This window comes from Engystomops pustulosus, chromosome 10 (genome assembly GCF_040894005.1).
Source record: "Engystomops pustulosus chromosome 10, aEngPut4.maternal, whole genome shotgun sequence".
NCBI classification, from domain to species: Eukaryota; Metazoa; Chordata; class Amphibia; order Anura; family Leptodactylidae; genus Engystomops; species Engystomops pustulosus.
This window is the reverse complement of record NC_092420.1, coordinates 16,458,814-16,473,521: the sequence shown is the minus strand read 5'-3', so window position 1 is coordinate 16,473,521 and position 14,708 is coordinate 16,458,814. Positions and strand designations below refer to the sequence as shown.

Sequence of the window (14,708 nt, the reverse complement as noted above, 5' to 3'; positions counted from 1 at the left end):
CTCTGCTACATCCATACAGTTACACACACAGCTCTGCTACATCCATACAGTTACACACACAGCTCTGCTACATCCATACAGTTACACACACAGCTCTGCTACATCCATACAGTTACACACACAGCTCTGCTACATCCATACAGTTACACACACAGCTCAGCTATACACACAGAACCTCCCACTTCCCTCTTCCCCTTCTTCTTCCCCTGTCCCAGGGCAGCACATTCCCATTCTCAGCAGTATGTGGTGATGTACGCATGTGATCAGTCACATGATTCTGACATCACTGCAGGTCCTATAGGCAGAGGGAGAGAGCAGTGCTGCCGCTCCTCTGGCAGATCGGGTGCAGCTCTATATCACGGCATCACCAGATCTCCATTAAAGCGGTCAGGAGAGTCTCGCAGTGCTGGATCCTCCTGACCTTCTCTCTATAAGATGCAGGCGCTTTTTAGCAAGATTTTTTCTTGCTAAAAAGTGCGTCTTATAGTCCAAAAAATACTGTACAGTATATGATTGGAAATTTTAGATTTTTTTTTTTAAATTGAATAAATTAGCGTTTTAAATTCTTGTGTAACTACGGCTGTACCATTAAGTTCTAAGCAAGTGCCTGAGATCCACCACCCATCGCTGTTCTCAGCAATTTCTGGCGATCTTCCATATTACTGGATGGAACAACGGGACTTTGTGAGAACACGATAAGGGATAACGTTCTTATCAGATAGTTTGTTCTTACTAATGGGACATACTTCCTGTTTCTCCATTCAGTGGCATGGAAGTGTCAGAAATTGGTGAGCGTAACGCTTGGAGAGTTCCAGCGCTCATTTTGACATGGAATGGGAGTGGCAAGTAATTTCCTTACACTCCCACACACTAGAATGAAGCATTAGGATGCATGCTGGTTCTGCTGCTCTACTCACTAGTGAGAACTAGATCCCCTCTTTCCGGATTGCTAGTGATCAGTTGGGGGTCCCAGCAGTTCACCCCTCATTGATCAGATTGTTGTTCAAATGTTTAACATTTAATTCCTTGTCAACCTCCCTCTTTCCTTCCCAGTCTGGTTTTTCTTTGAAATTTCTGCTGAATTGCATCTTGTTAAGCAATAGCAATTTACATAGAGTCAATGGAGGAGGGAGGGGTAGCCATGAGTCACAGCAGCTAGACCTCCCCCACCAGCTCAGAGAGGACTGCAACAACTTGGAAACAGAATGCAGAGATGAGCGGTGCTAACAAATTTAGGAATGCAAGTCACATAATAGCCACAAACTGTGATACCCCTCATGCTTACACATTGGACTACCAATTAAAAAAGTATATTAAAAAAAAATAAAAATAATAAAATTGAATACATTTTTTTTAATTATTTATTTTTAACTTTGGCTTGGCTTGTTGTGACCCAATCGTTTGGTTTGTTTTGAATATTTTATATTCTATTTTTAATGTGGCATAATTTATTGTGATTCAGTTATATTGCAATAATATTTTTATATTGTTTTTTTTTTTTTTTTTATAAATTTTTACTCCATATTAATATTTTATCTTTTAAAGGGAACCTGTTACCAGATTTTTCACAAATACAACTAGTGACAGGTTCCCGTAGAGCCCTATTAACTAACGGACACCCTTCTTTTAGCTTAAAATAGTTTCCATCACATCCCCATAAAATCAACTTTATTTTTTCTTAACTGGTATCAGAGAGGGCGTGTTCTGCTCCTTCATATGCCTTCTCACCATTCAGCACTTCATGTCATGTGACCAAGGTGATGTCATCTAAGGAACTTTACCCAGTAACATTTTGCAAAGTCTACCTCCTGTATGGATCTGATCATATGAAATCACACCATTCCTCTGTGGCTTTCCATACCTCCCAACCATCCTGGATCCAGCTCAATTTTCTGCCTCTTTCCTGTCTGGCGGGAGGTATATGCCAAGACAACTCTGCTGGCATCCAACAGACCTGATCACTATTACTGTGACACTGCTTCTGCTGTATGTAGCAGAGCCGGCAGGTGATGACATCATGTGACATCGTCTGCGTCAATGCTACATCCAGCAGAAGGTAGAGAACAGGGGATGGAGGAGCTGCTGTGGGGGAATTGGGAAAGGTGAGTACATGCAGTCCTCGGGTAATGTACAAGATCGGTTCTGTAGGTTTGTCCTTAGGTTGAGTTTGTATGCAAGTTGGAACTGTATATTTTATAATTGTAACTCCAGCCAAAATTTTTTGGTCTCTGTGACAATTGGATTTAAAAAATGTTGGGTTGTCATAAGAACCAGGATTAACAAAGCTTAATTGCAGACACCTGTGATAACTGTTATGACTGCTTATTATATCCTAGGGAAAAAGTACAGTAAATTACCAACATCCAGAGGTCCGTTTGTAACTAGGGGTCATCTGTAAGTCAGGTGTTCTTAAGTAGGGGACCGCCTGTATTTGTTTATTACGTTTTGTTTATTTGTTTATTATTTACTGTGAGGTCACAATAAGAGGGAGACTTGCTGGGGCGGGGGGAATAGGAGAGGGAGCTTCTAGGGGGGCAAAGTAAGAGGGTCTTTAATCTGAGGGAGAGCTGGGTGAACAATAACAGATGCTTTAATATGTGGGGAGCTGGAGGCACAATATAAGAGGGGCACATGAAGGGCTCTAAGGGGGAAATTATACTGTGTGGGGGTGGAGATAAAAGGCGTGGCTTAGGGCAAAATTCCATATTTTTCCCTATTTTTCTGCTTTAAAAGTTTGGGGTATGCTTTTTTTTTGCTATTTTGGGTGGGTTAATTTAAATAGTAGGTTCCCTTAAAGAATGCTAAAGTTGTCACACACAAGCGGAAATCTATGTAGGTTATATACTTCTCCCTGGAAGTCACCCAGACAATTGCGCCAGTCAGCTCTTAGCAGGGCGGCTTCCATCCTTCCAACCTTCCTGACCCCCTTGAAGGATGGGGCTACGCTTTGCTTTGTTGATGGCGAGGCGTAAGTGAATAGTTTCATTTTCCCCATTCATGACAAATCTCTTCCCAATTTTCTGTCCAGTTGAAAAAATTATTATTTTTTTTTTAAAGTCTTATTTTTTCCCAGACAAATTGCGGCCTGCTACTTTATGGCGTATACTACTGTGACCTCTTCATGCGAGCGGCGTTTCCCGCCTCGCGGTGCCCGGCCATGTGCAGGCCTGAAAGGCATTAACCATCCATAAATGTGAGATTAGCCGCGGCTTGTATATTTCCTGATTGGCATGATTTTTTTTTTTTTCCTTCGGATGGCTCATTGTTATCCTGTTTCTTTTTAACGATGGAGCGTTCTAATGGGTTTGCCATCTGACACACATCTGTTTCAGCTTAAACAATATCGTCATTCATCTAAAGCTGTGAAACTCATCTGTTATCATACAGGCCGGGGAAGAAAGAAATGAAATGCCGTGCACAGAGTAGATCCAGGCAGCGAGCGCCATTTGTGCATCTACTTTGTATTATTTGTATAGTTGTAACAAATTTTTTTTGCAGTTGTTCTAAAACGGCTGAAAAAAAGGGACACGTGTTGCGTAATTGTGGCGAGATCCATGTTGGCTATCCCCAAGCATTGTACGGATTGGGGCATAGTGGATGTTGCACATAGGAAAGACCTGATAAAAGGTGACATGACTCCAGGGGATAACAATCTGAAACGAAAAGTTCAACGTGTTTCGGCTCAGGACCCGAAGCCTTTGTTGGATCATAGATTTAGAATTGGTTAATGCCTATCCATATGGTGCTTACCAAACCTGAAGAATGAAATAATTTACACTTCGGGAGGTAGTAATGGCCTCTTCGGATCACGGGAGGTCACTTCCTCTCGTGACCCCTCCCCTATGGTCTGAGAAGGACACAACTTCCTCCTAAAGTGTAAATGATTTAATACTGCAGGTTTGGGGGTCTATTGTTGGAGCAAAACGGGTCTGGTAAATCCGGGAACTTAAGGGTCACCCCTGGCCTGCCTTCCAGGGGATTTTCCAGAATTCTTGGGAAAAAAAACCATTATGTGGACCACAACGGGGAGTAGTAGTTGTGAAGTGGTGAGGGCTGTATGGAGTGGAGGCAATTAGAGCAAAAATATGCTATTTGTCTGTGATATGATTTACACCCCTTTTGACCAAACTTGGCTATGGAAACCTTCTACTTGTAAGGTCCTGGGCTTTTTGAATGTTTTAAGATCATAAAAATGTATTTGACAATGTGGGGTCCACGCTCTTGTGATTTAAAGTTGATCGCTAGTGGTTCCAGACCTCAAAACTGAAGGTAAACTTTCCTAAAAAAAAAAAAAAATTCTATTTTTTTTCCTTTGTTCTTAGCAGTAGATTCTTAGGTGACTGAGGTGGAGCTGCACCAGGAACAATATTTTGACAGGCGGGACAGGGGGATCTGTACTGTCTTCTATAAATATGGCGACCTGCGGTGAACAACATTTGGATGAGTTTCTGTGTAAATAGAGCAGATCTGATATCCGGGGGAAGGTAAAAGTTCATCCCACCCCCCTGGGCCATAACCTGGGACCAATAAATAAACTGCCCTGTTTACTCTATCCCAGAGTTTTCTTTGGATTTTATTACATTTTTGACCACGGATTGATAGACTTTATTCAGTTCATCAACCATCAAGGTCGTCTTTCCAGTAGAGCGTACATCTAAAACGTGCACACGCTTCATTCAGTCGTCCTCCATGGAGAATAATTTGCTCTGAATGGCCTTCGATGTTCACATGTATGGGAATTGTGTAATACTTCATCTCTCCAGCGGGTGCGCTGCAGGGTAAAACAACACTTACAAACTAGCAAATCAGAAGTGATCAAGGAGTGGCCTGGTCTTACTAACAAGTTTGCAACCGTTTCAGCAAAAGTTACAACTTTTGCAAGTGTTGTCCTGGTGGTCACATAACTAGTCAGGTAAATAAGTCTTTAAGGGAAAACCTTTAGGTTTTTATTTTTTTTATGCTAATTTAGAAGAATTTTTGTCTCTAACAAATTGAGAAACCTGCACCAAAATGTCGAAATCAAGCATGAGTAGGTGGACGTCTTCCCCTTATCTCGTCATGCCCTCTTGTGCAGGAAGGATCTCAAAACTTCTGTGGAAATGGATAAATTCCGAAATAATACATAATCATCCACGAAAATTCTCATCAATCCCTTATGATGCATCTTCTCCGTGCAGGAATTTTAAAGTAAAATCCTCACAAATCATGACAAAAGCCCCGCGCAACCCAAAACTACGAGACATTATTGTGAACAAATGAAACCTTTCAACCCTGCGTGACCCCTGCAGAACAATTACTCGAAGATTTATGGTGCGTGGGATATTTTTTTTTTTTTGTAAATCTTTAAGACCTTGGGGGCTTTTTAAGATGATCCATGAGCTCGTGGTCATATGCAAAACTTACTGGAAGGGGGCAGTGTAACAAATCTTATTATGCCTCGGTGATGATCACTGCAAGGACCGTATCGCCCTATATAGGGTGGAAACCTCCTCCTAAAGGGGATCTGTTAGTTAGCAGCCCCTGGGGAGATGTTTAACCCAAATTTTGTGAAAAAGTTGATTTACATTCCAGGATTGTAATTTCTCTACGCAGAAGGAAGGGCTTGGGAGCGGTTCACTACAGAGAGCTCAGAGCACAGCAGTGTAAGGACACATCCTTATGCCCTTATGGCTTCAAAATGGCCGCACCATAGTAGGGTGTTGACTTTGTACATAAGGCCTTAGGCCCTCACTGGCACTGGAACCTTGGGGTAGCACACGACCAGGTGAAGGAGGGTGTTCCTCACCCCTCCCCTCTCCATAGAAATCGGAGCAGCTCAGGCTGTTTGCTTTTCGCCGCCTTAGACTTGCATTAAGGTCACGGTGCGGTGAGCACGTTGTCTTACCGCTCCTTGACTGACATGTGCTATATTTGGCCGGATTTGCAGCTCGATCAGAGACAGTCCGCTCAATTCACCATGACTTGTCTAAGGCGACCATAAGGGCATTGGGGCAGCACGGAGGCTTAGTGGTTAGCATTACAGCCTTGCAGCGCTGGGGACCTGGGTTCAAGTCCCAGGGTCAACATCTGCAAAGAGTTGTTTGTATGTTCTCTCTGTGTTTGCGTGGGTTTCCTCCGGGTCCTCCGGTTTCCTCCCACACTCCAAAACATAATGGTAGGTTGTTTAGATTGTGAGCCGCATGGGGACAGGGACTGATTTGGTAAGCTCTGTGCAGCGCTACGTAATCTGTGTGTGCTATATACAGAAAATTATTATTATTAGAACTCCCGGCTTACAATCTATTACTTGGAAGAGTTTGACCTCTGCTGCCGGATTGAAGCATTTATCATCCCCTTGCGATGACCAACTTCCTGTGATATTTCAGCGCGCAGCGGCTCAGCCTATGGCGGTGACATTGATTTCTTCTCACTCTCAGTTCCTGTCTGAACAGATAACCATTCTGTCATGCTGGGGCATCTGTTAGGTCCACCCCCCCCCCCCCCCTTCCTCTTCGAGTCTCACCAAAGCTGCTTCATGTATTAATCATTGCCTGTGACAGGATTTAGCAAATACCTTTCAGCACTTGTAATAAGAAGCGCTGGAAAACAAACACTAAGTGGAGCTTACACTTAATACAAAGTATACAGAAGGCGCGATAACGTGTATTTATGTGGGTAAACTGGGGGGCCACGACCAATTTTTCAAACAATTTATTCAGTGTGAAGTTTAAGCACAATGCGGATCCAGTAAGGGGATTGGACGATCCACTCCGTCATACATCTGGCCTAGTTGGCCATATTCCCTTGGGGGCGTTTGCATTATTGTCGTTCCCTACGATCATTTGATTTTTTTTTTTTACGCATTTACAGTTTCATGTGTTACCTGTTTACGTAACAATTTGCTTAAAGGGGACATTTCATCACCTACACCAACTCTTTCATACTCTTCTGATTCCGGCACAGTTGGAATTTTTTCTCCAGCCCCCAACATTCCCCAAAAATCGGCACTATTACTCTTGCAGCACACACAATCCTAACTACTGTCAGGTAAGTAGTCCTGTTTTGAAGTAGAAATCCTTGCACCGCCTACTTGACATTAAAAAGGGGAATAGAATATCAGGTAATACATTGAAATTGTTGGACTTTTCAGCTCCTCGTTAAGTGGACTTTGGACAAGGATGGTCGCGGGACGCACATGAAAGGCTTACCGGGGTTTATGATGTAAGATGGCCAAGTGGATACAATCTGAGAAGTCATCTGGTCTGGATACATGAGGCCATATGACAATGGGGCTACACAACTTGCCATTGCGGTTGTCCCCCCAATAATTCTTTGGCTGCGTTGGTGGATGTGATGGGACCATATGGCGTATCATGCCGGTATAGGATCACAACACCCTTGAATTGTCTTACCGACTGCTGCCACTTCTACTTCTACTTGCATGTAGCCGGTAGGCACTCTAGACCAGGGCACTGTGACGAGGGATACATTTTTGGGATTTCAGGGGATAGTGGCTTTATGGATAGCCCAGATGCTGTAATACAAGATGGTTTACTGGAAATGTCATCTATCAGCCAATTATTATATAGTAGCTGCCAGGTGTAGAACCCCAGACAGGAAATGAAGGCTACAGTCACATTCCGCTCCTCACGATGTCATGGACACAGACAAAGCCGCTCTTTCTTCCCCCTTATCTACAGTCCTGTTTCACTCCCAACTGTCCAGGACTGTGTGTTCACCATTCCAATTGTTTTACAACCACTTGTCAGCTGGTTTTAGAAGCACGGCTGAACGCGCGTCCCTGGTGGACACGACTGAAACGTATCCTCACTAAGATGTTTGTCTACTTATTGAGATCAGGTTGCACTTTACTTCCCATTTAGATTTATTACTGTACTTAAGTATTGTGTTTTCATAGAAATGTTACGTACTGGATTTGCTGTTCTGCTACTGTACTCATGGAGAAGGTTTAGTCCTAACTTCTCAGATCTCACCACTCCAGAAAGCTCTCCTGATGCTTCACATCTTAGTTCTCCTTCATCTGATGCTATATCTGCCTGTACTTCAGACCTTGGTTCTTGGGCTTCTGATCCAATATCTTCACATACTTCGGTTCTTTTTTTTTTTTCCGGATATCCAATATCATATGTTTTTCGGATCTTATGACGTTGTCTTTTTATACAACATCCTGCATCTTCTCGTATATCAGATGTGGATGTGATCCATTATCTTCTTATACTTCATATCTTGGTTCTCCTCGTCCATCTGATCCCATATCTCTATACACTTTCCTTCCTGGTTCTTGTACTTCTTATCCTAAATCTTTTCATACTTTTGGTTCTCTTTTTCTACAATATAATCTGATTCTGTCTCCTTTTACTTTACATCTCACTTCTTGTACGTAAGATCCTATATCTCTTCATACATCAGATCTCGCTCCTCCTTGTACATGTGGTCCAATATCTTGTACTTCACATTTCAGTTTCTTTTGCATCCATCTGATCTGATCTGTCTGTATTTGTGTTACTCATCCTATATCTTCTCATACTTTTTGTACAATATGTCTGATCAGTACTTTACATCTCACTTCTTGTTCGCAAGATCCCATATCTCCTCATACATCAGGTCTCACCGCTCTTATGATCCAATATCATCTTAAGCTTCACATCTTGTTTCCCTTTTCTCCTTCTGCTTCTTGTAGACCTGTTCTATCATCTTTTTATTCTTGGAATTTCTCTGGAACATCTGATCTTTATCGTTCATCCTAATGTTTCTGATGGCCATTTGGTTTGAGTTCTGGCCTATAACAAGCCAAGAAAGGCAGGAACATATATCCCCCCCCAAAAAATCCTAATGGGAAATAAGGTCAAGAATGACGTTCCAACCATCACAAAGAAAAATCCAACTATTTGTCTCGTCCCTATGGATACATCGACGTTGTGACTGGGTAATGCTGTAGTTGACGAAAGTTTCATAAGATGGTCAAAAGTAGGAATTCTTTAATCTGACTCTTAAAGGGAACCTACCACCACGAATCTACCGGTAAAGGTAGGTGGATCAATAGGACGTGAGGATAGCCCTTTTAAGGGCTAATCCTCACGTCCCCGCTTTTTTATGGTAACTTTTATTATCCCTATATGTAAATTTTGTTATGCGGCTACTGGGACGGGGAGTATCCGCAGATGAGGCTACACGGCATGGCTACTCCATGCCCCAGTGGACTCTTTACTCCTGCTACCCACAATCTTTGGCGCGCAGCCCTCGTACGACGAACCTGCCGTCTGCGCATGCGCAGAACAACAGGCCCTCGCCTGCATGGTCACTGCTCCGAAGCCGGGGCAGCACAGGCGAGGGCCTGCTGTTCTGTGCATGTGCAGACGGCAGGTTCGTCGGACGAGGGTTCGTAGCTGCGCGCCAAAGATTGTGGGTAGGAGGAGTAAAGAGGCTACTGGGGCGTGGAGTAGCCGTGCCGTGTAGCCTCACCTCCGGATACTCCCCGCCCCAGTAGCCGCATAACAAAATTTACATACAAGTCTAATAAAAGTTACCAAAAAAGTGCGGGGACATGAGGATTAGCCCTTAAAAGAGCTCTCCTCACGTCCTATTGATCCACCTACCACCCGATCTACCTTTACAGGTAGATTCGTGGTGGTAGGTTCCCTTTAAAACAAACTGTAGCTGGTATATAGGGAAGGATACTTGTCATCCAGTGTCCCTCATTCCTCCCTATGGGCATGACCACGGAGGCTAGACGTTAGAAGGCAAACTAGATTAGTGACTATGAACAGTCTCCTGTTTTGCAGCTGTTCTCATGAATCTCTGATATATTTGATGTTGAATATTTAAGTAAGAAAATCCCAGTGTCAAAGAAGGATGTGTCCCTTCAATATTTCTTCAGCTACAAGGACATTTGTGTTGTGTTTTATCTGCTGAAGATCTGGGTGCTGAGTTCACGAAAACTCTTCATCTGCAAAATACATTGGCAGGGAGGTTGACCAGAAAATCCAAACTAAAGCCAGCAGACAGGCTGACTCTGGTTGCATTAGGTTGTACGTGTAAAACATCAAGCGCAGAATGTTATCCGTGTTTCAGCTGAGTGAATGGAAATAGACTCCCACCAGCACCATGAGAGTTGAGACAAGATAGAATGAAGTACGAGACCTGATGTTGTCTTGTTACCACCAATAGTCCCATGGCTTTACAAAGCTGTTTTCAACACGTTTTAGTCAAGTAAGTTTCATGTGTTTTATTTAATATGGCTTGAAGACCACCCAAGCCTGCAGTGATGGTCTACCACCTGAGACGGTTTCTAGAATCCAGTGTTTATTCATGTGCTACAGAGTCACGTGAAATTCTCTATAAAGTAGTAATTAGTTTTACAGATAGTAAAAATGTATAGCTGTGCGTGTATGTGTAATAGGAACACCCCCCCCCCCCCCCATATCATGTGGACTTTAGATTTACTTTTCCTTCTAATGTATTTGGACTAGGCTTTTGGTACCTAGTTTGCTAACTGCCAATCTTCTACACCTGTGAGCTTTATAAAGCAACTCCTTCCAGAAGAAGCTGTCTGAGCAAAGGTTCCCAGACTGCTAGTGTTCCTGCCCTTTTACCTGGTGGAGGTGCCTGAACAAAGGTTCCTAGACTGCTAGTGTTCCTGACCTTTCCCTGGTGAAGCTGCCTGAACAAAGGTTCCCAGACTGCTAGTGTTTTACCTGGTGAAGGTGCCTGAACAAAGGTTCCCAGACTGCTATTGTTCCTGCCTTTTACCTGGTGAAGGTGTCTGAACAAAAGTTCCCAGACTGCTAGTGTTCCTGCCCTTTACCTGGTGAAGGTGTCTGAACAAAGGTTCCCAGACTGCTAGTGTTCCTGCCCTTTTACCTGGTGAAGCTGCCTGAACAAAGGTTCCCAGACTGCTAGTGTTCCTGCCCTTTTACCTGGTAAGGCTGCCTGAGAAAAGGTTCCCAGCCTTGACATATTGCTTATTAGGCAAATTGAATATTTCCTGCCTGCCTTGACATTGGATCGTCCTGTGATCACCTCTTGTTATACCTTGGTCAGTTGCCACCTACCCTGTGGTGGGTAGTAGCTGTGTAAAGTTACTGTGTAACGCCTTTAGGAGCATCTCACAACAGCAGCTCCTGTAACACTTGTTACCTAGCCAAGAGAGTCAATGGACCGATGCTTGCTTCCCCGACCCCTAGGGATGATGGTTGCTCATCTTACCCTTAAACCCAGCCTCCCAAACAAGACTATGTTCATATCTTGGCCATTAGATCAACTATGTTCCTTCATTGACACTTCAGCAGGACACCAAAATAGGTGTTTTTTGGTAGAGATTTTTGGCTTGAGATGGCACTATGGTGGACTTAGGGGGTGTAGTCACACCTGGCTAAGCTGTTTTTTTTTTTTTTAATTGGGGACCTAGAATTACAAATTGGGACTAGAATTGGGCAATTAAAACCCAACTTCATTCCCATGATCTTAGATGTTGTTGTATCCAGGAACTTCCCCATTTGTATTATTATTTGCTAATCGTTTTTACCTGAGATCCCCAATATTTCTATGTGTTGATTTCTATATTAACCATAAAGTATTTTTTTTTTTCTTTTTAGATTCCGTTTTCTCTCGTTCAGTTTCCACTTTGGGAGTTTTTAAAGGTAAGTGACAACAGCCCTTTATACTGAGGTTAAACTATTGTAGGGTAATAATTATGTAAATCTCGATCCACAATGTATGAGATGATGGTATCGCGCGTCCGAGGTGTTCAGACGAGATGCTGCACGTTTTGATATATTCATGGAATGTCGGATTCTCCTTTTTTTGAATTACTATAAAATATTCTACAAATCATCTCTCATCATGTCTTGAATTTGCATTGGCAGTTCCTTTGACTGGAAGCTAGAGAACTTCCTTCATGTTCTTGGATTTTGGCAAGAAACCTTGAAGCCCCTCTAACACAGGAGGACATGTCTTCACCATGTCCAACACACATTCCCGTAAACCAGATGGGGCTTCAATGATTGAGTTATTCAAGATCTGATGGTCCACGACCAACTATTTTTTTCTTTAAAGTGGCAGTCCACAATTTGTATTGACTAGTGAGGGGCTGACACTTGGGTCTGAAGGATCTGTGCTCCATGTAGAAGCCTTCATGGACTCCTGGCCACCACGTAGACTATGGAGACATCTGCTTCTAGCTCCACTGTTCAAGACGTTGTTCAAGGCCAGAGTTGCCCTCATAGATGAGATATCAATAACCTACAACAGTGGTGGCGAACCTTTGGCACGGGTGCCAGAGGTGGGACTCAGAGCCCTCTCTGTGGGCACCCAGGCCATCACCAAAGAAAACTCAAGGTATCTACTTGGACTCCTCGATTGGAAGCTGCAACAACAGGCAGGGAGCAATAAGTTGGTGACTAGTTTGGCGTGTTGGCACTATGTCATAAATAAGTGGGTTTGGGTTGTAGTTTGGGCACTTGGTCTCTAAAAGGTTCGCCATCACTGACCTACAATGTCCTGAGGATAAGTCCTTCAACAAAATTCCAGATAACATCTTTGACCACAAGGACAAGTCTAGCTATGCTAGACCAAGGAATGCAGGATGTTGGTGGGTCGGAGAAATGGTAGGGGATGAGGGGGGTTTTCAGAAGTACCATCACATATTTAGATACTCTAGCCCTTAATGAGCACATCTCTGTAAACGAGCATCGTGACGACCTTCTAGTGTCCACTTTGATGTATACGAGGAGTCCAATTGCAATAAGAAAACCTCATTGCAATCTTTACTTTTTAGGCCTATAACTCCTCATATATGTCATATTCCAAACTCCAGAACTCCTCATACCCCCAAAACCCGGAATCCTAGAACACGTGTACCTTCAGCTTGGCATATCTCTTTAATTGACTTTACGGTGTAACGACCTATAGGTGGCGCTGCAGGGATGTTCTATCAGTGAACAGTGAAGTTCTGTGGATATATTTTATCACAAGCTAATTTTAAAATTTGTGTCCTCCAAGAGACGTTCTGAGACCAGAGAGACGCCCCCCCCCCCCCATTACTGAATGACAGACATGAAACGGTGAGGAATCTGTCAAGCTGTTCCCTAGTGACCATGTAGTGACCGGCATCTTCTATACAGAACTTCTGGGAAATGCTTCCTCAGATCCCGGGATCAGACAGTGACTGTAAACCTGACATGTATATGGGGGGGGGGTTCCCACTGTCTTCTTTGTTAATACCCACATTCTGTATCCTGTAGTAGAAGGATATCTTCTTGGTTGCTGCGATTTGGTTGGTCAGGGCAACTGCTGCTTGTCTCTTATTATTGATTTTTATTTACTTTATAGTTATTTATGTTTTATATTATATTTTAGCTAATTTTTATTATATACCCTATATACTCGAGTATAAGCCGGGGTACCTAATTTTAATTTTAAAAAAACTGGGAAAACCTATTAACTCGAGTGTAAGCTGAGGGTGGGAAATGCATTGGTCACAGTCTCCCCAGTATATATGTAGCCAGCAAGCACAAGTCCCCCCAGTATATAGCCAGCAGCCCCCCCCCAACAGTATATAGCCTGGAGTCCCCCCCCCCCCCCCAACAGTATATAGCCTGGAGTCCCCCCCCCCCCAACAGTATATAGCCTGGAGTCCCGTCCCCCCCCAGTATATAGCCTGGTGTCCCCCCCACCCCAACAGTATATAGCCTGGAGTCCCCCCCCCCCCCACCCCAACAGTATATAGCCTGGAGTACCCCCACACCAGTATATAGCCTGGAGTACCCCCACACCAGTATATAGCCTGGAGTCCCCCCCCCCCACACCAGTATATAGCCTGGAGTCCCCCCCCCCCCCCACCAGTATATAGCCTGGAGTCCCCCCCCCCCACCATTATATAGCCTGGAGTCCCCCCCCACCAGTATATAGCCTGGAGTCCCCCCCCACCAGTATATAGCCTGGAGTCCCCCCCCACCAGTATATAGCCTGGAGTCCCCCCCCCCCCACCAGTATATAGCCTGGAGTCCCCCCCCCCCCACCAGTATATAGCCTGGAGTCCCCCCCCACCAGTATATAGCCTGGAGTTCCCCCCCCCCACCAGTATATAGCCTGGAGTTCCCCCCCCCCACCAGTATATAGCCTGGAGTCCGTCCCCCCCACCAGTATATAGCCTGGAGTCCCCCCCCCCCCCCCACCAGTATATAGCCTGGAGTCCCCCCCCCCCCACCAGTATATAGCCTGGAGTCCCACCCCCACACCAGTATATAGCCTGGAGTCCCCCCCCCCCCACCAGTATATAGCCTGGAGTCCCCCCCCCCCCCCCACCAGTATATAGCCTGGAGTCCCCCCCCCCCCCACCAGTATATAGCCTGGAGTCTCCCTCCCCAGTATATAGCCTGGAGTCTCCCTCCCCAGTATATAGCCTGGAGTCTCCCTCCCCAGTATATAGCCTGGAGTCCCCCTCCCCAGTATATAGCCAGGAGTCCATCTCCCCAGTATATAGCCAGGAGTCCCCCTCCCCAGTATATAGCCAGGAGTCCCCCTCCCCAGTATATAGCCAGGAGTCCCCCTCCCCAGTATATAGCCAGGAGTCCCCCTCCCCAGTATATAGCCAGGAGTCCCCCTCCCCAGTATATAGCCAGGAGTCCCCCTCCCCAGTATATAGCCAGGAGTCCCCCTCCCCAGTATATAGCCAGGAGTCCCCCTCCCCAGTATATAGCCAGCCCCTG

At 44.6% G+C, this 14,708-nt stretch overlaps 1 protein-coding gene across 5 annotated transcripts in view; it reads left to right on the top strand.

Annotated features, from left to right (window-relative positions):
* Positions 1-14,708, top strand: part of SLC25A26 (solute carrier family 25 member 26) — a 218,353-nt gene that overhangs the window by 187,256 nt on the left and 16,389 nt on the right. For all 5 annotated transcript variants that reach the window (XM_072127807.1, XM_072127809.1, XM_072127808.1 and 2 more), the window contains one exon: positions 11,595-11,639. In XM_072127807.1, coding sequence (XP_071983908.1) covers positions 11,595-11,639 — 45 coding nt within the window. The remainder of the gene's footprint in view (positions 1-11,594; positions 11,640-14,708) is intronic.